The sequence below is a fragment of the Rhipicephalus microplus genome, chromosome X, assembly GCF_043290135.1.
Source record: "Rhipicephalus microplus isolate Deutch F79 chromosome X, USDA_Rmic, whole genome shotgun sequence".
Lineage (NCBI taxonomy): Eukaryota > Metazoa > Arthropoda > Arachnida > Ixodida > Ixodidae > Rhipicephalus > Rhipicephalus microplus.
Window position 1 is genome coordinate 420,578,788 of NC_134710.1, and position 22,150 is coordinate 420,600,937.

General features: G+C 44.6%; 1 protein-coding gene across 1 annotated transcript in view; it reads right to left on the reverse strand.

Moving 5' to 3' along the window:
• Positions 1-8,903: 8,903 nt before the first annotated feature.
• Positions 8,904-22,150, reverse strand: part of LOC119161858 (uncharacterized) — a 159,736-nt gene continuing 146,489 nt past the window's right edge. The window contains exons 3-6 of the mRNA XM_075880334.1: positions 15,461-15,749; positions 12,177-12,528; positions 10,242-10,445; positions 8,904-9,814 (exon numbers count right to left, since the gene is read on the reverse strand). Of these exons, the coding sequence (XP_075736449.1) occupies positions 9,277-9,814; positions 10,242-10,445; positions 12,177-12,528; positions 15,461-15,749 (1,383 nt within the window). The 3' untranslated portion in view covers positions 8,904-9,276. The remainder of the gene's footprint in view (positions 9,815-10,241; positions 10,446-12,176; positions 12,529-15,460; positions 15,750-22,150) is intronic.

The window sequence follows — 22,150 nt, forward strand, 5'->3', positions numbered from 1 at the left end:
TGTGAGCTTAAAAGAATAAGAACGCACCCCTTTGATAATGCAGTCAGCAGCTGCGCATGCTACGTACACGAACAAAGAGACCCGCGTGATGTTAAGCCTGTGTCTCTCAAATGCAAAACTCGTTTTTTATTGCTCCTCTCCCGTTGCGCTACTTTTTTCTAAAGGACATTATAGGTCATTTGGTAGGGTTAATGTGTAACTGGAACATGCCTGGCTTGCCAACTACGCTGCGCAGAAAATACACGACATGGTGATTTAACACTAAAAAGACAAACACACGTGAGAGACAGACAGGCACTATTAAAACGGGTTTATTGCAAAGGTTGCAATATTATACAAGAACAGTTGTGCGCCAACACTGCGAGCACATATGAAGGTGACACCACTTATCAGTTTAGTGGCGTGTGATATAAAAAAACTAATATATGTATTGCACTAGCAGATGGATGTGTCACTAACACAGTTAGTACCTTTTTTATTTATGGTACGCCTCCCAAACTTGGCGTGCTGATTTTTGCCGGCACAATATTGTGTTCATATTTCATTGCAATCTTTGCACTAAATTATCAGTTGTTCATAATACTTCTCTGCCTCCAAGATTTACTTGTTCTTTATATCACCATGCCATGAAATCATCAACTCACCCAACAAGAATTCGTTATTTGGTATACCAACATTTTGTACCATTAGGGTGCCCCGCCAAAAAATGAGGCGAAACAATTCTTATTGGGATCAGTAGTAAAAACACACATCTTCCCACAGAAACCACCAGGGGTGGGTGAAACAGTTCATAGTGAAAAGCGGCTGTCAAGCTAAGATTAGTTTTATAGCTAACGCCCGTTTAGAGAAGCAGCCACCTTAGAATAGACGCCACATGTTTTCAGGAACAGTCACCGCGAAAGAAGAGGCCTTGATCGGGCCTCTTCTAGGGTTTAAGAAAATATTTTGTTGACACTCGTCTCTTACTGTAAGTGTGGATCTGGTTTAAGACAAAAAACCCAGAGATACAGCGTCAATCAAAGTAAAAAAATTGAAAACACAGATCCCACGCGGGAACTTTCTTCAGAAGTGAAATGAAAACATGTGTCAAGCAGTCCGCCTTATGTACGTATGCGTATATCACGCAGACAGGGTGTACACTGACAGCAGATTACCATCGTTCCTGCTAGGAGTGTGCGGAGTTGTTTGCATCACGAGCGACTCAAAATAAAGACGCCATGACATCTTTTTTTCTTTTGCAAGAACATGAGCCTCAACCTCAGTTGATTTCAACCTGACGTTTGCTCAACCAAGACACTGGATTTCACATTTCCTTTCTTCGCATCCTAATTTTGCCGCTTCATACGCCGTTCAAAGTCACCAGTTTCACCGATTTGCACATCACGACAATCGACGCATGCAACAGCCTGCACCACACCGGGTAACGTCTTATTGGTTCATCTGTCCTTCCCGTTTGCCAATGATTGTCGCAGTTTCTGGTTCGGAACATGTGCCTCCTGGACGTTGTAGAAACGCACAACACTAATAGGGGTTTCGCTTACGCAGGTAATATGCAATATTCGCACGCGCTTTTTACTAGATGCAGTACAGGGCAATTGCTGGCAGGTCAGTTGTCGTTTAACAGCGTCCAAGAAGGAGTTCTTACAGCTAAAGGACGAAAATCTCGCAGCACCAAGCCTACGTTGGCTGCGTAGTCTTCTTTTCTTGTGCGGAGTTTCTGCACGCGTCGTGGAAGCGTAGAAGCGACTTCTCTTTTGTGAGAAGCCGGCTTCATGCTAATGAAAAGCAAGTAACGTACTGTGTGGGTCATTTCTCAAACTCGACATACGATAAAGTGGGACCTTTCCTTCCAATAAGCATATAGAAGAATGAGAGCTTGCCTTCGATTTATTCTTTGATCATGGATCAAATTGCTGCTTCCGTGCTGTTCAGGTGTGAAATGAACGCCCAAAGTGCCTCTCAGTGAATGATGCAGAAAATTGTAACATTGCAAAAAAAAAAGAACCCCTTCAGCTGGGCTGCACCAGGAGAGGGCTTGACCTTTTATCTCTTTCATAATCAAATTAGCAGCGGTCACTGATATATATGCACCCCTACCCGCATTATAGCTCTGTTTATGCAGCTTAGTTTTGAAAGTGAAATGTTTATTTGACAAACAGAACTGTAAGATACAAACTAGGTCCTGTACGTCGGCTGACAATCTTTGCGCTAGATTTTCACCATATTGAATGAGTTCTTGGACCCATTCACTGCCAGGTTTTCTTGTACTCTAGTAAAAAGTGATTTCACGTCAAAGTTTGGACCTGTGAATCCAGCCAATTTGTTCAACTTGCCCTTCATTTCAATTGGCTTTCCTGTAAAGCGCGCTCTGCCTGCTTGATATTTGTGCTTTGCGAAAAATATAATGGTCAATGAAACATGGAATACACACACTCACCTGCGCACGCACAGACACAAACACTAAAAGACCACTATAACCACTTGCAGCTTTAGGAAAACCCTAAGAGATTATCGTGAAAAGGCAGCGGCTCTGAATTATGAACACTTATCGAGCTTTATCTGGTTTGTGCGCCTTTCTTGAATATACTGCAGCACAAATAAGCTTTCACCTTTTGCCCAGGTGTATCGAAGCATTGTGAAATGGGGGAAATAATAATAGAACTATGTAAGACGCGCAGTTTTTTTACTTCTCCTGGTCTGGGGGACAAACGCTGGAGTTTTCGCAGGCATGAAGCACAGCTCTGTTGGGCCTGACCGAGAGCATTCGGGCGTAAAATAGAAAGACGTGTTCATGCAAACAAACTACTGCTAACTTGAAGCTTACCGCCATGTACAATGATCAAACGAGAAAAAAAGCATTGTGACCATTGTTATTGTTGTATTAAAAATTCCACAACAAAAAAGAGGTGTTTCTCAACAGTAAAAAGTAATCAAGAGCTTACGGTTGATTATCTCCTGCATCGCTTTCTTCAAAGCACATGGGATAGCATTCAGGCAAACATCCCGTCTTTTATTGAAAACTTGCCTTGAAAATTATAAAGCGCGTGAAAACTTGGGTATCGAGCATCACGCTATGTATTACCACCACCTTATTTATTTCATTGTAACACGACCCCGATACAAAAACGAGGGATGACATTTCATCATGCCCAAGAAGAGAAACATAGAGTTTCAGGATTTGGAATTCGAAAGTAAATTTAGTTGTAAAAATTTAAAAAAACTCTCACCACATTCGAATAAATATGGCATTATCTCTTACTGTCACGAGCACAGCTCCAGAGTGGTTACAAAGCAATGGTTGCCAAAAACATAGTGATAATCTACCCATGTTCTATTGCTGATCACACACTTAATGTAAACACGGAACCATCACAAAGTCAATTACCATCAGGTTCTTCAGTGGCATTTAAAAAAAATCAACTCTATGACGGAGACGACGGCCGACCGTAAGCTTGCGAGTGGTCTGCAGGCTATGGCGAGACGACTTCACTAAAGCCCGACCGCTGCGACATATTTGCATTTCTGGTAACACTACTAATCTCCACTTCACACTGGCCTTTTATCTGCACGTCGCCTTGGACATTTATTTCAAAATTCACTGTCAACGTCAAAACCTCTTTCTTTTTAAAACACAGTGATGAAGATTTTTTGGATTCATGCTTGCCGCTGAATACATCATAAAAGAAACCGAGTGGCGAAACAGCTGCTGTATTATAGTGCAAAAATGTGACTACTGACCACGTAAATTTATTGTGGTTGGTGGAAACAGCTGTAATTGGGCCGAATGCTACCTCAGTGCTGTCCGAGACACTAATTTTACTTCAAAGTGGGCGCATAACGAGCACACTTCATACGATGTCGAGCTTCGGATGCGCGGTTTGAACGCACTTACCTGTAAGTTTACGTAGTACAATGCGTGGTACTTCGCCAAATAGTCACAATCACTCTCTGCGAAAAATTGTTTCTTCCACGTCATACACGTACTTCCCATCGGACAATTCCCGTCCTTTCAAGAAGTGTCGCGTTGGTATCCGACCAGGCACACCACATTGCTGAAACCATTGCGGAGAATATTCAGTGGCATCACGTCTTTCCCGCAGCGTTGCAGTTTTCAGCGAAGTGACCCAATCTTCGCTGGTCTTGCACGTCCCAAAACACCTACCTAACAACCTGGCGCACGTCGAACAAAACCGGTGGCAATATTGTGTGACCTTCACAAGGTGTCTCAGCGTGCGCCAGGTGTATAAGGGCACGATCAAACGTATACTCGTACACCTCGCGACAGGTGTCTACTGCTAGCTACTTCTCAGCCAGCTCGCCAGGGTGGCGCATCACGTAAATTTTGTGCGTCCAATCTGGGTAGCACTTGTTCTCCATAGGCGGTGGACGGTAGTCAATAAAAATTTGTTAGAGACAGTTGATAGATAACACCGAGGTTTACGTTATTGCGCAAACAGAGGAGACGTCCCACGAAGAAAATACACGACAAACCGAAGCGCAGCACTTCTGTGTACCATGCCCCTTCTTCTGGGTCCTCTTCTGCATTAACTTAGCGCTCTAGCTTTAACCTCAGGGTGAAAGTCAAGTCGGACTGGCTGTGCACTTCGAGGGAGGTATCTAAAAGGAATGTTACCAGAGTTTTGAAGTTACTTGTGCAAGGTTTATTCAAGCGTTATATTACATGTCTAAAGTAAATTTTTTGCCGGATCTGCTAAGGAATGCGACCGAAAGGGGGCGTGACAAACCTCTCCACAGAGGATGTTACAGAGTTCGACCACCTCCTTTTACCTCAACATCGATTTCCGCTAGCGGACGCTTCTCAACTTGCCATCCGCTATAATGAATCGGAGCTCTAAACGACTCCTTCCTGAAGGCAAGCTTAACAGGAATAGTGTTATTAACTTTCAAAAATATGATCCCCACAAAGATAGGACGAGTGCGTTGAAATTAGTAGTACACTGTGATAAACCCTTGTAGGTGTTGCACTTAAATCCATACCCGTGCATGACATCTCACAGCCAACCAGCGTAAATCGGAGACTTGAAGTTTGCTCTGCGATGACTACGGCTCGGTTTCTGAAAAGATCCGTTTCAGCGGTGCTGTCGCTCTGTGCGACTGAAAATCTGCCATGTTCACTGAATGAAGTGACTGCTGTAGAGCACCTCTATGCAACCATCTATCATCGGATCTTCAAATCAGTATGCGGTCTCATTTGCCCCCCCCCCCCCAGAAACGTAATTACAGCCGTCCAGTGCACCGCCGCGGTGGTGAAGTGGCTAAGCTACTCGGCTGCTCACCCGCAGGTTGCGGAATCGAATCCCGCCTGCTGCGGCTACATTTCCGATTAAAGCGGAAATGTTGTAAGCCCATGTGTTCAGATTTGGTTGCACGTTAAATACCCCAGGTGATCGAAATTTCTGGAGCCCTCCACTACGGCATCTCTTATAATCATTTGGTGGTTTTGGGACGTTAAATTCTGCATATCAATCAACCAATCAACAGCAGTCCAGCGTAAAGCTGTTGACATTTGATTCATTCACACAGTAAGCTAAAATGACTAGAACTAATTTTCTTTAGCGTGAACAAAAGATGAAAATGATGCAATGATCTGTGAAAGCAGGCCAGCTTCTTTTCCAACAACAGAGATATTTATTCCGTCAAAACCATGACATTGTCGTCACCGTACGCAAGTCTGACACCGAGTTTGTGCACGTGAAACGTCGAAACACAATATCTATTATAATATGTGTATACATGAAGGTGTGATGTGCACACGATATTGCAATGGTCTGCAAAACACTTGCACTTTCTTGTGGTTTTGGCACCGAACCCGCTGAAAAACTCCTGGCACCTACATCGTATCTGTTTCTGAACCAAAATTTGGTGGCCACTGAGATATTATAATACAGTAAGTAGTATTATATTGTCTTGTGCGCAGTCTCAAGCAGGAATTAGTATATACTGTTTACCCCACTTAGCATACAATGTATGACATTGATTTCATAATGTTGCGATGGGTCTCACCTCTCGCAAGCGTGTGTATCTGTTTGCGTCATGATGAGAACGCAGGAACGCTCGCAAGCCTTTTTTCCATAGCGCTATACATTTGAAATTCTCACATGCTACTAATTAATATGTTCACTGATGGTGGTTACATTAGGCGAGTGAACGTATGTGAATAATTCATTTCTACTTATTCTCGCCCTGCAGCACATGACCCTTTTCCTCGAAACTGCAGAGGAAATAGCAGCAGCCATAAAGCCTGAAACATCTGGTTCACTCTCCCCTACCACTTTCTTGCAGATAACAAGCATTGCGTAAGGATTTATTTCAGCAATCAATGTTATGGCATTTATGACTATCTGTCTCACTTTGTGGGTGCCCGGATGCGTCAACAGCACTGACATCCACTCTAGGCTTACGTGCCTCGCCATTTGCTTGTTATCCTAATCATGTGCTGCGTAGAGTACTACTTACTGGCAGAAATAGGTACCTTTTAATAAGCCAGGAAAGTGTATACTTTCCTGGCTTATAGCTTCCACTTTACCCCCGACATGATTAAAATTCAAGTTCAGGATTAAAAAACCAGAAATTGAGAAAAATTAAAAGTTTTCATCGCAAACATGAAAACACTATCATCGTCATCATAATAATCATCATCAAAAGTACCACAAAGTTATGCTATAACTCATTTATACTAGAAAACCAGAACTCCTGGAAACTACAACTCAAGGAGCCAGCATTTGCCGCGTGTTTAAGCCCTTCAGCAGCATGTGTGGTGCACGAGGCTTTTTCACACCCGACTTAGATTACTTTTTTTTCCAACTTTCCATTCAGCGTCAGTAGAAACAAAACATCATCCTATGCGAGATGGCTTCTTTGCAATGAAATAACAGACATTTGGGATGTAGAGGCAAAAATCGTGGCCCCCCTCCAAAAAAAGCAATCTGTACACCCTACACCATTATGTAACCAGAGAGCTTTTTATGAAACTCGACGCCGGAAAAGTTTTGTTCACATTATGAACAATGTCCAGAAAGTTTCCGTGTCTGTGCTTCTGACATGTGATACGTATCATCAAGCTTTTCTGTTTTTTATAAAAGACTTACGGTAGTTTACGGCAGATGCTTTGTAGAAGTGTTATGTAAGGTGGCTGCGCCTGGTGAAGGAAAAACAAAAACAACAACTATGCTCTCTTCACAACAAAATAACTAGACAGCTGAAATACATTGTAGGTTTGTAAAGAAAGTAGGTGAGACTTTTGACTTACGCTGATTAAAAAATCAGATGCCCATAAAAAGTTGCATTTTTCATAAGTGTAAAGCAGACATTAGTTTTTCCTAGAAGCTTGAATTGCACAGCATTGCAACCGAATGGTTGCAGTTTAAAACCTAAAAACACACACAACGCAAAAAAAATGACCAATAAGAAAGAGCGAGGAAGGCAAAACAGCAGTTGTGTTGCTATTTCGTTGGGGCACTCAGTTACCGGCACTTCTTGCTATATGCCTCCTCTCATGCTCATGCTCTGTGCCTCCTCTTTGCTTTGTGTCTGTGTTTAACCTCGCGCTTTCAGTTCGCTGAACTTCTTTCAAAGCAAAGTTTTGGGCATCTAGATGTAAACACGCACACTGCAGTGAGCTGTTACAAATATATTGTGGGTGTATATGACGCTTCTCTTTTGGAAATGACCTGACAGCGCCAATCTGCCCGCTCCTACTGTCACGTACATAACGACACAAAAAAACCTGAATCAGGCTAACACTCGTTTAACGATTCTAGTAACCGTATAACAAAATAACGCACATTCTTGTCTGTGGTTACAAAACTAAAAGCGCACAGCATTTAGTTTGACAATTTCTCAAGGGTGATCACGAACAATCTTAAATGTACTCGCGAATAGTTTCACAAGCGTGCTATTTTTCACGTGAACATATACTATATGTAGCTGTTGCTTCATATAATTTTCTCCTTTGTCAGTGACTTACTAGTGCCTCTATTAAGTTTTATGCTGCTTGATGACATCATGTTCGAAAAGCACTGTTATGACTGAAAATTGGTAAGCTTTTCATAACGAAATACACATGAGACGCTGATTCATGAAACAAAAATTCACTAGTGCTTCATTACAAAAAGCTAAGAAATTGTTATTGTCTCGGCAACCTCCCACTTATCAAGAAAACGCAATCGTATGGGCTAAATATATTTCGCAGCAACCTAAACTTTTGTGTTTTATCATATGTCTTCTCTACCATAAGTGCTGTTGATTGACATGTCTGTAGAGTGTATTTACAGGCTGTTTTATTACTGCTATTTTTATATGAAAAAAGAAACATATATACGGTGTCATTTGTTTTAATGTAATGCAATAAATAGGAGAAAGTCATATTCAGCATCTTCTTATAAGAAAAGGTCGCCAGAAGGTAATTGTACATATGAGAACTCAATGATTTTTACATCCCGTCCTTCTTAAAACCACGGCATAAAGTCCATGATAGCGAACCTTCAGCGCCGTCTATGTTATGCTCATGGGCCTGCAATTCCGCTGGCGTGACGGCTTCAGCGAGAAACAAGTTGATTTGCTTTCCGGAATCTCGCGGCTCATGTCATGAGCAATCATTTCAAGTACATCTTTGACACCACGAAAATAACACACAGGACAACGATGAAATGACTAGACTTGGCCATATCTCGCGCAGACAGTCAGAAGTTCTCTTGAGAGTTCATAGGAAACAACAAAACAAGGGTTATTGGGCGCTAACGAGATCTCCAAGGACAATACCAGGAAAACCAATAGGAACAAGCCACCAGACAGCTCAAACCTTTCTCTGGTGTGGTGCCATGAAGGCGTTTGGTTTAAGTCACACGCAGCTAACAGTCCCACAAAAGGCGTGCTTTGATGACTGCGGCTTTCAAAACGTGCACTTTTTTCAAGCTATTACGAACAGACGTCCAAAACCATCTTCGAGTAGACGTCCATGGGACTCTTCAAAAAGAAAGAAAGACAGATAATGGCTTATGCATCAGCCATAGTAGCGCTGTCACTCTGAATTTCCCGGCACTGAAAAGCTGTGCAACCGATAGTGCTGAGCACTGATGCCCACGCGATGATGGCGACGTCGCGCGGTGCCAACAACGAAACTACGTCGTGAACGACGCACGGCCAGCCATGCTCTCTTCTTGTTAAACCGTCTTTCAAGGGAATGCTCGAGGAAACCAGCACTCACGCGGTGGTCATTGGTGCAGTGACACAAGCCTGGCGCGCTTCATCGCCACGTCACTGGTGAGATGTCATGTGCCGAGTCAGATGGTGCCGCTCTCGGAAGCTTTCGTGGCAAATGTGGCAGCGCAGCTTGTCCTCCCGCCGTTTCTTGGCCGGGTCCGGTTCTCGCTTGTGGTGCGAGCGCATGTGGTACACCAGGTCACTTGTCATGCGGAAGCTCGTCTGGCACTTAGCGCACCAGTTTTGAGACGGAAGAGACAGCGCTGCCAGCGATGGCGGAAGGTAGGGCAGCACAGCGGCAGCCGGGTACTGCGCCGCTGCGGCTGCTGCGGCTGCTGCGGCGGCGGCAGGAAGGAACCGCCGCGCGGCCGCAGTAGCGGCGGCTGCTGCGGCAGCAGCTGCTGATGCCGCCGACGAGTTGTTGCCGGTGGCCGAAGCGTTCTTCTCGAATTCGTCTTCTGCTTTGGGGTCCAGGAGTGGCCCGAACACGGGAAGCAGAGGGAACTGGGCGCAAAGAGGGCTAGATGGGGGCAGGCCGTAAGGGAAGGCAAACGGAAAACCTCCCGCCACAGGGGACAGTCCAGGTGGGGACCTGGGCGCAATAGACTAAAGTTAGAGCAGGGAATGTTTACTGGTCATACCTGATGAGGTGCAACTTTTTTGAGTGACCTGAATAGAAGATCCCTATTGAAGTCGCTAAATAGCAATACACAACAGCATTCAAAAAATTTAAATAGCAAAAAAGTGACAAACAGTATTAGAAACCGTTTCTCACATTCTCTTTCCGACTAGCAAGTTGTCTTCGGTATTAGTGTGTCCGATTAGGTATTGGCTGAAATTCAATTTTCACAACAATTGTATTGTAAGTATCTTTCCTGAACAATGACCCAGATAGTGACGTGTTGGGCCGGTGGCATCGTCTGTGCGCTCATCTGTTTAATTTTTAAGGAATATGCGCCTTTTCGCCCACTGTCTCTGCAAAGTAAAGGGGTGTATTACCGTTTTCGCCGCCACTTTACCTGTCAGTTTTGTCGACCTTCTTGAAGGCGCTTGAAGGCGGCGCCGTTGTGGCAGCGTCGTCGTCCGACCTGGCACGCTTCTTGGAGGGCCGCTTGAAAGACAGGTCATCTGGAACGCAAGCCGCCGCACCATAATCGGACGCCGCCGCCGGCGAATGCGCCTGTGGCGACGCCGTCGTGACTTCTGCTCGAGCTGTTGTAAACCTGTTCATGAGAAAACAGCATTCAAACTATGAGAGCAACGTTGGTGATACTAGCTTTTTTTTTGTGCTCGAATGCATATGTGCAGCAGCCCCTTGTCTGGAGCGAAGTAACACTATCAGCAAATTTTGAGAAGTTATCTGCGAAGAAATTTTCATTGAAGCCGGTGGAGAAGCCGAAGGACGAGGTTGCCAATCTGTTTTACGTTTTCGCGCTCTACAGATTGTTGAATGTGTGTTGCATAGATGAATGCTACTTCAAGCAAAATGGCTTCTTTGTCATATTGAACGCCTTGTAGATTGTAATGAGTATCCACTAGTATTATGACAATACCCGAAGTTGTGCATGTCCAATTAACGATAGACTTATGAGGCATGCCGTAGTCGACTGCTCCAAGAATTTTAATCAATGTACACTGCATTGTCCTCCACCATTCTGCCTCCCGCCGCAGTGGTCTAGTGCCAAAGATACTCGGCTGCTGACCCGCAGGTCGCGGTATTGAATCTCGGCTGCGGTGGCTGCATTTCTAATGGAGGCGGAAATGTTTTAGGCCAGTGTGCTCAGATTTGGGTGCACGTTAAAGAACGCCAGGTGGTCAAAATTTCCGGAGCCCTCCACTACGGCGTCGCTCCTACTCCTAAGGTGGTTTTGGGACGTTAAACCCCTCAAATCAATCAATCAAAGATAATTATTAATAATTGCTGAGCTTTGAAGAGCTAAAATACTAATATGATGATAAGGGGCGCTACAAGAGTGACTCCGAAATACCTCCAAGAATTCAGGTTTCTTTACGGTACACATTAATCTTTGTAGAATGGTGTTTTCGCAATTAGCTCTTATCAAAATGCGGCCACTGTCACCGGGATAGCCGGGATTCGAATGCAGATTCTCTAGCGTAGCAGTGTGACTCCTCACCCGCTAAGCTATTAGTGCACGAGTCTATGAACAAAACATGAAATGTCACTTCACTGGAAGCTTGGCTCTGAAAAAAAGGGATAGCCCCAGCTAACGCAGTCTCCCGAACATCGAATAGCAGAGGTGACATGTCTGTAGGCTACACTTCAAATTGTATGCCTGTTGCGTATCCACACCTGAGCAGAAGGTGAATCAATCAATCAATCAAAAAAACTGTATTTGTTTTTCTAAAGACCATAAAAAACAAGAAATATTTGCACCCAGGTGGTCAAAAGTCAAAAGCCCTCAGTGGCTAGTGGCCGGTCAATTACAATGTGCACAGAAAATACACAGGACCTACACAGGCTGCGCACAGAAAATGGAACCAATTGTGCTCGCATTTGCCCATCGGTGATATCAACGTGATTGTATTTATAATGCAGTCGCTCGGTGTGAAGGAGGTATCTTGACGTTACTGGTTGGTGATATGAAAGCTCTGTCGTGGCAACTACTCTCTCCCGCATCTCTTCGTTTCGTAGCAGGAGCCTAACGCGGTAGTCTAGTGGTTTTGGCACCTCACTGCTCACCAGAATGTCACGCGATCGAGCACCGGCAGCAACGACCGCGTCTCGATGGAGGCGAAGTGCTACAGGTATTTATGTTTACGTTTAGGTGCATGTTAAAAAACCGCAGGTGGTCGAAACATCCTAAGTCCTCCACTACTGCATGTGTCTCTCATAGTGATATTGTGATTTTGGCACGTAAAACCTAAGCAGTCATTTTTATCGTTATTGTGGCTGGTTGCAGGCGCACGCGAAAGAGCAAGGCTGGTACACGTACCTGTCGAGTGCCAATTTAGCGTCTTTCACGCTGGCCGCCGGGTGCTTGCCTTCTCTTCCTTCGCCGCTGCAGCAGTCGGTGAGCGAAGCTATGTCGAAGCCCTTGACCTTCCTTGCGGCCGGCAGCGAAGTAGTCGTAAGCGGCGTACGTGGTTTGGCATCAATGCTGGAGACCGGCTCCGGCACGCTCTCACTTGTCCGCCGTGGCATCGTGGGCGAAAGGGGTGAAGGTGGCACCTCAATCGACGCGGCATGGTGCCTCGCGGGGCAGCGGTACATCAGGTGCGAAACCACTGGGTACGGGTTTGCGAAAGAATCGCTGCAGAGGGGACACCGGTAGGATTTCTCACCACCTGTAAAAGTGCACCGATATATGTATGAGCTGCCATGACGAGAATGGGGTGAAGTATGAGGCTGCTTGCACGTATTTAACACAGCGGGGGTCAAATTTCAGTTTGTTTGTGTTCACCGTATACAATTGTGGAAGGATCACTCTTTTTTGCACGATTTTACTCAAGTGTGAAAGTTTGGTTTGATTTAAGATCCACGAATGAAAAAAAAAACTATACTTATTTTTGCCATACACTCATAGATAGCGCCACGGGACGAAGCCGCAGGACATCAATGGTCATCTGGTTGCTCCCACGAAATACGCTGTATGCGTGACGCAACGACGCTGCCGTTTGCTGGGGAGAACTTTTATTTTTTTTTCAACATTCGGAAAGCCAAGTTGGGGGGAGCGGCTCTTACACGAGTGCGGCCCTTAGTCGAGTGCATACGGTATATGAATTGACATTGGTGGGGCCGTGTTGGCATGCAGATACCTAAACTATAGCCAAGTTGGGCTGAAATAACGGAGAAGGAAGCACGAGGTACTTCACTTTCTGTTACATTTTCTTTATTGTTATAATGCGCTCATGTTTTCACTACAAAATTACTCCATCCGGCCAAGCCATGCTCGAAGATGCATGCTTGTATTAAATGTAGACGGGTCTTGTCAGGCCTAGGCATTGGTTTGTATCAGCTATATTGCGGTATCGATACAAGCATCAAATAATATTTTGGTCTTCCCAAAACAATGTCTCGGCCATCGAAAATATCCTCGCTTGCAAAAATTGTTGGTAAGAGAAAACTTCAGCGAATTGGGATGGCGGGCATATCGTCTACAAAGCCATTTATCAAATAACAATGAGTTCATTTTGTCCCATTTATTGCGCTTCTGTTCACCAAGTATGCATCACAAACTGGCCAAAACATTTACTCTTCTAAACAATCAGTTGTTTCGAAAGGAAAGCAATGTGAATTTGTCTTTCAGTCGTTATAAATTATTTCAGCAGGACAAAATTGTAAACCATGCTAAGCATATTCATACATGTAGCACAGATAGCCACACTAAAAAAATGTTATTTAAGCATTGTCCGCAACAGCACATTATGAGGTATTGATCACGTTTTACCTGTTTCGGTGAAAGTTGCGCACTATCTATAAAACAGCCCTCTCACACACGAATGGCTTCGTGAACACAAGAAGAAAAAATAGGAACACGCCTTCTTCCTTTGTTAATCACAATATGAATGATAACTAACCAACGACAAATATGTATATATTTATACATGATGCATGTTCAATCACTCAAATATAGCGTATAAAGTCAACGAGGTGATGACCGCCGCTGTGCTTCAGTTGATAGGCCATCGGAAGCGTTATTTGAAGTTCGCAGGTTCGGATGCTGCCAGCTGCAAGTTATCTTTTCGTTTACGGTTCTTTCTTTCTGTTTTTCTTATAACTACAGCTATCAGCACCTCCTTACTTTTCTCGATGTCATTGTCTGTTAGATCTCGTGAACTTTATGCATAGAAGTGACATAGACCTATGCGCTATTTCACTGGTAGGATAAAGACCAATAAATAACAACGGTACTAAAGTTTTTTATTAACGAATATTTGATTTGTGCAATGCGTACTCATCCTCAATTAAACTAGCCAATGCAAGCCCATATATGCTTTGCCACAAACAAAAAATGATTTTACCTTTCATGTCTTCTTTTAACCTATAATATTTTTCCGCCATTAATCATAAATTTCTAAAAATTACCGTTTTACGTCATATTCAATGGATGAAATCCATGCATATCAGTTTGGCAAAACCTTCATCTAGAATTTCGTATACGAAGTTAGTGTTCATATAACCTTTTTTCACAATATTAGTGTTTTGGTAATATTTATGTTCATTCTTGTCTGCATAGGCTGTGTAATGAGGACTCTAATTGTTTTTGCACTTGAAAATTTTGCATATATTTTGCGCCTGGCTGTCAGATACACAAGTCTAAAGCTAAGGCCTCGTCAGGGGGCATACAAGTCTCTCTTTACTCGACCTTGTGGACATATTTCACACAGCTTATCTATGTTTCAAATAAGCGATTCAATGGCGACCAAAAAATCATGTCGTAAAGTACATACAGTATATTTCACTCATTTCACAGTGTATATATACACAATATATTTTACTATTTCACGGTATATATATTTCACAGCATATTTCATTTACATGTGGACATTTCATCGCCTGTATCTTTAGGCAATTTTACAATAAAACCTCGTACAATTTTCGTGCCGCTCAGCCACTACAAAAAAGAATTTCTCCTTTGAGTAAGGTGCCCGATACTCAACAACTCGTCCTTCCTGACACGACCAAGCCAGTTGTTCCCTGCTAACTTTCCTGCATCCCCACTGTCGTAAAGACAAAGTGTTCAATGAAGTTCGTGAGTGGTCATGTGGCAGTGTGTCGCTTGACCTCCCGTTAATAAAGCCCCCTTTTTTTTCCTTTGTTGCCACCTTTATTGTTGCCGTGCTTCCTGTTATCTTGCTGTAATTGCTTCAATGCCCAGCTCCCAATATTCAAGTTCTATATTTATCTCTTCTGCCAAATGCTGTAATTGCTTCAATGCCCAGCTCCCAATATTCAAGTTCTATATTTATCTCTTCTGCCAAATGAATAGAGTAACGTCATGCACCTCTCGCTGGAAACTGCCAGCCTACCCGCTCATATGAAATCTATCTATCTATTTATTTATTCATCTATTTATCTGTTATCCATCTACCTATCTATCTATCTGTCTATCTATCTATCTATCTTTGTTGATTTTCACATTGACCGTCATACCCTCTGGAATGCTTTTTTGTTCTTTATATGCATGTATTAATAAATGTTTAATAATAATAATAATAATAGTTATAATAATAATAATATTAATAATTATTATTATAGGTGACTATGGAGATGTACCGTGTGCGTTTGGGGTGTTGCGAGGTGCGGCGGGCAGCCTGAGCAAGTCGGCCAGCTCGCGGGAGAACCAGGCGAGCAGCGGCTCTCCCCTCTGCACGGGTCGGCACACGCGCAGCTGCAGTTGCTGTGACGCCAGCGTCACCTCGAGGTTCTGCTCCTGGGGGTGGCGAGCGGCAGGCAGCTGGGACAGCCAACGGAGACGCTCCTCTTCTTCCTCTTCGTGCTGCCGCCGCTGCTCGTCGTCCGCATCCGGGTACTCCAAGGGACGGCCGCGCCAGGCCGACACCGCCTGCGCATTCACGAAAACAGAGGGAAGTGGTGGCGACTTCTGGGAACACCATTTACAGCGATGCTGTTTATGACTGCAGAGTGCAGAAAAATTAGCGTACGTGCATTCACTGGTTGAAATTACACACGTCGTTTACCAAAGCAAACCAAAACAGAAAAAAATGAATATTGTACGAAGTAATGCTGGCAGCTAACTCTTTCGGATCCGGTATTGTGTAACTCTACGAAACGCCGATGTAAGAATGCGGCTGCTCCAGTGAACGAAGAGGTTTTCGCACTGTCTGCCGTCTTAACACAAAGCGATGAGAGCACATCAGGTATGCACGAGCTGTCCGTCAATGTCTACCGAGAAAGCACGCGACACCATTCTTTTGGCGAAAGTTCGCTGTTGCGGCTCAAACGACGCCGCTTCCCTCCCCCCTCACAGTGGTACATAAAGAAGAGTAAAACGTTTATTTTTCTTTGTTTTTTGCTTGACCAGACATTGACGCCAGGCCTCGCACACGGAGTGATCTTACAGAATGCATCCTTCGTACGGCGGAGGTGGCGGGCTGCACTTAGTTCAGCTTAAGACGCACTCGTTTGCAGCACTCATGTTTTTTTACAAGCGGAAATCATATGATACGCGAAGCGGTGTTACGTCCTCAGACATTATGTGCAGCATGACGGCGACGGAAAAAATCTGCCGAAAGTATTCACGTAATTGCTATCGTAATAAAACAAATCATGGCAGGCAAACCAGTCGACGCAGTAGAAACAAATGAAGACGTTACACGAAATAAGGATAGCAAGTGAATCCATCAAGATTTTATGTGACGTAACTGCTCAAAAAGCTGGCATAAGTGGACGCAACCGCTTCACGGCGCGAAGCGTGTTTTTGTGCTGTCAGTCACCTCAAGTGCCCATATAATGCTACCGCAATAAAACAAAAATGATGGCGGAGGCGCGTTTAGAACGTGGTGACACGCGGCAAGCACTGATCAGAACCTTGAGAAAAATGTCGAGCGCATGCGACAACCCATGCTGAACGACCATGACGCAGAGGCAAAACATTCTAGAGACGCCGTGTGCGAGCCAAGCAACTACCTCCTAATAGTAACTCCGTGGGACGTGGTACATTTATCGGGACCTCAAATAACGCAGACACAGCTTCGCTAGTGATGCATCTTTCATATTCCTTCTTTTTGTTTGACGTAAAGTGGAATTGCGGGAGCACTTTCTCGAACAGCATTACAATCAAAAATTACATATGCAGAGCTAAACCTGCAAAGAAAAACGTCGAGTGATGTAAAGTATAGGGCCAGTTCTCTCTGAAAACCACATTCAAGGCAAAATACATCAACTTGAACTAAAATCGACAGTATTGGTAACTAAAAATTGTTGGCAATTACTAATATTCTCAAGATATCTTGAAACCATTGCATTGATAACGTTCAAGAAAGCGAGATTCTCGCAAACTATGTTGAATGAAAATGAAGAAACGCCTCGACTAGTGTTAAATGGGTGCTGGGCTACTTCTCGGGTTTTGTAAAAAAACGCATTATATCACCAGCAAGCACTGCTGTGAATAGTTCCGCTTACTTTTGCTGTCGCTTGACGCAGGGTTTACAAAAGAAGGGCTAAGTTGCCTCTTCAAGTGTCTTTACTCCGCCCAGTTCTTAATCACTTCAGTAGACGAGGAGTCAGCTGTGTGTTGTGATGCAGGAGATAGCTTCAATTGGCTGATAACTAGAGCTCCTTGATTTATGAGGTTATTTTTCTTGAAGTTCAGAGGCAGTTTTTCGAAGTTCATTTCTTGAGGAGATTTGGAGTGTATTGCAGTTTATTTCTCCTTAATCTCCGATTATCCCAACTTCCGTGTTCAATTTTACATTACAAGTTGAATAAGTGCAATATCTTCGGGATAGACTTATTTTCATGTAAATACGTCTTTGTCTGCGTTGTTGCTGATAATAATATTTTCTATTCTTTAACTTTTTTCACTTTTCTTGTTAATATATACCCTGTTGGTAAACTTAGGCTGTCAAAGTGCACTGCTGTAAAATCACCAAAGTGTATTTTCGGTCGGAGCTGGAGCTAGTCAAGCTAGCTACTTCTCAGCTGTTTTTCCCTGCCTCCCTTATTCTGTTGATAAAAATAAAGTTATATTATTATTATTATTATTATTATTATTATTAATATTATTATTATTATTATTATCATTATAAGCATATTGTTGTCAATGGCCTGAAATACTGGATAGAATGATATCTGAACACAATACCACGAAGTGCAATTTATATGTATAGAAGGTTTAAACGTGCAAACACATGAACATACAAGAACAAAAACTGCACTACAAACACCTATGTTTTTTTGTAATAACACAAGACTTGTTTTCATAGGCACGAGCATATTTTACGAGGTTTCTGCCGTTGGTGGAAGTGCGCTCCTTTTGACTGATGATGGTTATCTTTGAATATGTCATCTGAACGTTGCATGTGCAATTTTAAGTACGGCATTTATAAGCAAAATCTGAATTATCAAATATTTTACTCGAGAGAGTCTACCAAATTTTTTTCAGCTTTATCCCAAAGCACTGTGCTTACAACTGAAATAAATCAGAAGAGCACTGCAGTCACTCGAAAATTTTGCCATGGAGTTTATCGCAAAATCCGAATAGTGATATTTTTAGCGGGGAGTGTTTATAAGTTTTTTCTAGATTCATCCGACTGCACCGCGCCTGACAACCGAAAATGTATGAACCATATCCCCGAAGGGAACCCTGATGGGATCTAAAGCAGACGCGGTGCATACGGCGTCGACCGGTAGAAATGAGCGTCGACGCGGGTGCTGGAAGAACGCTTTGAAGTGAAACTCGGTGTAGAGTTTATTCGAGTAAATGTTTGTTTGAAACGCAATGACACGAGAGGCGAGAGGGGTTTTGTGCACGCTTCATCGCAGATAAACGAGCCCAAAACGTATGCAGATTCCATTACGCGTCAACAGCAGCCGTACGGACGCAGTCCGCTTTAGCCATTTGCAATGACAACCCGCGTCCGTACGGCTGCTGCAGACGCATAACTAAATCTGCATAGTGTTTCCACTCGACATGCGGTCGAGCGTAGCAGGCGGTGGAGAGGATGAAACGAGAGAAAAGCGTGTTCTGAGTAGATGGAGGAGCCAGCAGCTGCTGCGGGTGAGAGAGAGAGAGCAAAGACGTCAACGCGCAGCTGCCACTTAACCTTTTTGGCACCGCTCCAACACTTGCGGTGATCCGATTGTGCGGAGACATGGGACAGCGTTACAAAGGCTAGTAAAAGAGCTGTTTCGCATCTAATAAATCAGGAGAAGTGATTAGGTCAGTAGCGTTTTTTGCCACGGGGTATCGCCACGCACCGTCGCTGCGCCAAAGTTTCACAGTAACAGAATGGCGTGCAAAGGATGAATTACAGCGAGAGATAACGACTGCGTTTCAGAACACACGATAACGCAGCTTCTTTCAAAGAACTCATGTCTCCATGCATAGCTTTCCATGACCTCTTCGAGAGAAGAGGTGAAAATGCCTATGAAAGACAATCCATGTCACACTGACAGGTGGCTGCTTTGTGGTTCAACGTGGCTTTTCTATTAATTTTTTTCATTTGGTTGTAATAAAGTACCAGTTGAATCTTCAGTACATGTCAAACAGTATGGGCGAACCAGCAGAGGATCGCGGCAGGAAAGAAATCGACGACAGTGAGGTGTATGTGTGCATGGTGCCGTGGTTTGGGCTCGAGGCTGAGCGTGGCCCGGACGGAGCTGGTGATGGCCGGGAATGAGCAAGGACGCTGACGGATTCCACGGGGCTTTGCCATTGACTGTCTACTGATGCTCAGACCCTGCCGTCTCCCAAGGCCCTAATAAATAAAATACGCCTGACTTCGCAAACAGAAAGCATTGTCCACATTATCACGCGTGCGGAATCGTTCAGATACTTTTTTCCTGCGATTTGTCTCTTTAAATCAGCTGCTTATGTTGGTATATAAAAACTGGCTTAGGTACGTATAGGTGAACGGAGACCATTCCTGATCATGACATTATTAAAATTAAGTACCTGTCACGTGCGTAATAAAACCCTTTCCCACAATCTCATGTGGCTTATACATAAATAAGGTAGTACATGACATGCGGGTATGTGCCACAAGCAATTAACAGTTTATGTCAAGCCAGTACAGCGGAAACATGAAACACATAATTAGACATCATGCATGGTATAAACAAGCGAACGACATGGCTTTATTTTAATTCTAGCAGTTTTAACGTAGCAGACAAACGCTCAGGGAAAATTGTCTACGACACAACAAGCAACAGTCTAGCGGTTCTGGTTTCTGCAGGAATGCGCCAACGAACGCTGCTTTCACTACGTTTCGATAAGAGCGATGTCTCTGCTGTAAAGTAAGTGACAATGTTAAGTCCTACAGTGAGCTGCCTTTACGGAAGTGTAGTTCACATGTCTGGAAAAGCTGCGGGATCCATCAAACTAATAAAATAAAAAGGAATACGTCGATCCCCTAGTAAAAATTGGCAGGGCATAAGCAATCTATCACTAGCTGCTTCACAAGAGATCAATTCTCGCAGTGCGTGTGAGATGTGGCGGAATTTGTTTTTGCATTACACTACCAGGGCCACTGTCATTTCTGTACATGGACGACACCTTCTTTGTGTCTTTAAATATATATATATATATATATATATATATATATATATATATATATATATATTGTAGAGAACTATGCGAACGATGACGAAGCAGCATGAAACGGCAAGCCACAGCATTGGTGCACGTGCGAGCCGAGCTTGCGTTTGTTATGTATTTTCAGCCTGTTGGCGTTCCTCGCTCTTCTGGCGTTCCTCGGCCTTCCAGTAGGTCTGTACGTAAATAAACTGCGTGACATCTGGTGGAGGTGTGTGGACTCCCGTACAAACCTGGAACTTCGCTCCCGTAAGCTTCCCCCTCTACGTGACACGAACATGGGCACCGAGACGCCTCTCCAGATGGGACCTTCGACCGTCCATGTCACTTGCGGTGCCATGTATCCTCAACGAGACCCTCCTATCTTCACGGGCTCCACTGAGTCGGACGTCGAAAATTGGTTGGCGAGGTACGACAAAGTCGGCGCAAGTAACAAATGGGACGACCCAAGTAAGCTGGGCTACGTCACATTCTACCTTGCGGACACCGCACAACTGTGGTTTAATAACTACGCAGCTGACATTACTACGTGGTCTGCATTCAAGACGGCTGTTACGGACGTCTTTGGACGACCTGCGGCACGCAAGATTCAAGCCGAGCACCGTTTACGTCACCGTGCGCAGCAACCAGGCAAGACCTACACGAGCTACATTGAAGATGTGTTGCATCTATGCAACCGCATCAACTCTACCATGCCTGAGGAAGAAAAAATCAGGCACATATTGAAAGGCATTGACGACGGCGCCTTTCAGATGTTGCTTGCGAGAAATCCCCCCACAATATCTGTCCTCGTTTCCCTCTGTCAAAGCTTCGACGAATTGCGTAGGCAGCACGCAATTGCTCGTCAAGCCCTCACGACGCCAGACACGCTCGCCAGCTTGCACCTAGCTGCCCATCCTACGGATCAGCAGCCGCTGCTTTCGACAATCAAGGACTTCGTCCGCGAAGAGGTAGCGCGCCAGCTGTCACTGCTGCCACTGACACATGAGCGCACGCAAGCTTTGGCACCGGACCTCCAACACGTCATTCGGACGCAAGTCGCTGAAGCCCTTCCGCCGGTGCATCAGCAACCACCAGTCACTACGCCTCTCACGTACGCCGCCATCGCTGCTCGGCCTACGCAACAGCGTATGCCATATGCTCAACCTGCCACGCCACCCTATGCCGTGCCTACAACCCCAATTGCTGCGCCGTATCCCTACGCGAGATCTTCAGCTCCATTTTACCGTGGCTCAGACGCTTGGAAGACGCCGAATAAAAGGCCCATCTGTTTCGCCTGTGGTATCGCTGGACACGTCGCCCGCCACTGTCACCGAGATACCCCTCCAGACACCGTGGGCAGGCCAATGGCGTCGTCGTCTAGGACGCCATCAAGGTACACCACTGACGGTCCTCGACCCTACGCAAACCATCGGTCACCGTCGCCCCGACGACGCTCCCTGTCACTTATGCGTCGCCGACCTGATACGGAAGAGGGACACTGATCGCTGCAGCTCCGGAGGCAACAGCTGCATACAATTCGAACTGCTTAAGGCCTCCATCTTTCTCGCCGCAAAACGTTATTGACGTCAATGTTGAGGGGACCGCCGCACAAGCGCTTATCGACACAGGGGCCGCCGTTTCCATAATCTGTGAGACCTTATGCCGCAAGTTGAAAAAGTTGACGACGCCTCTTTCGGGCCTGATGC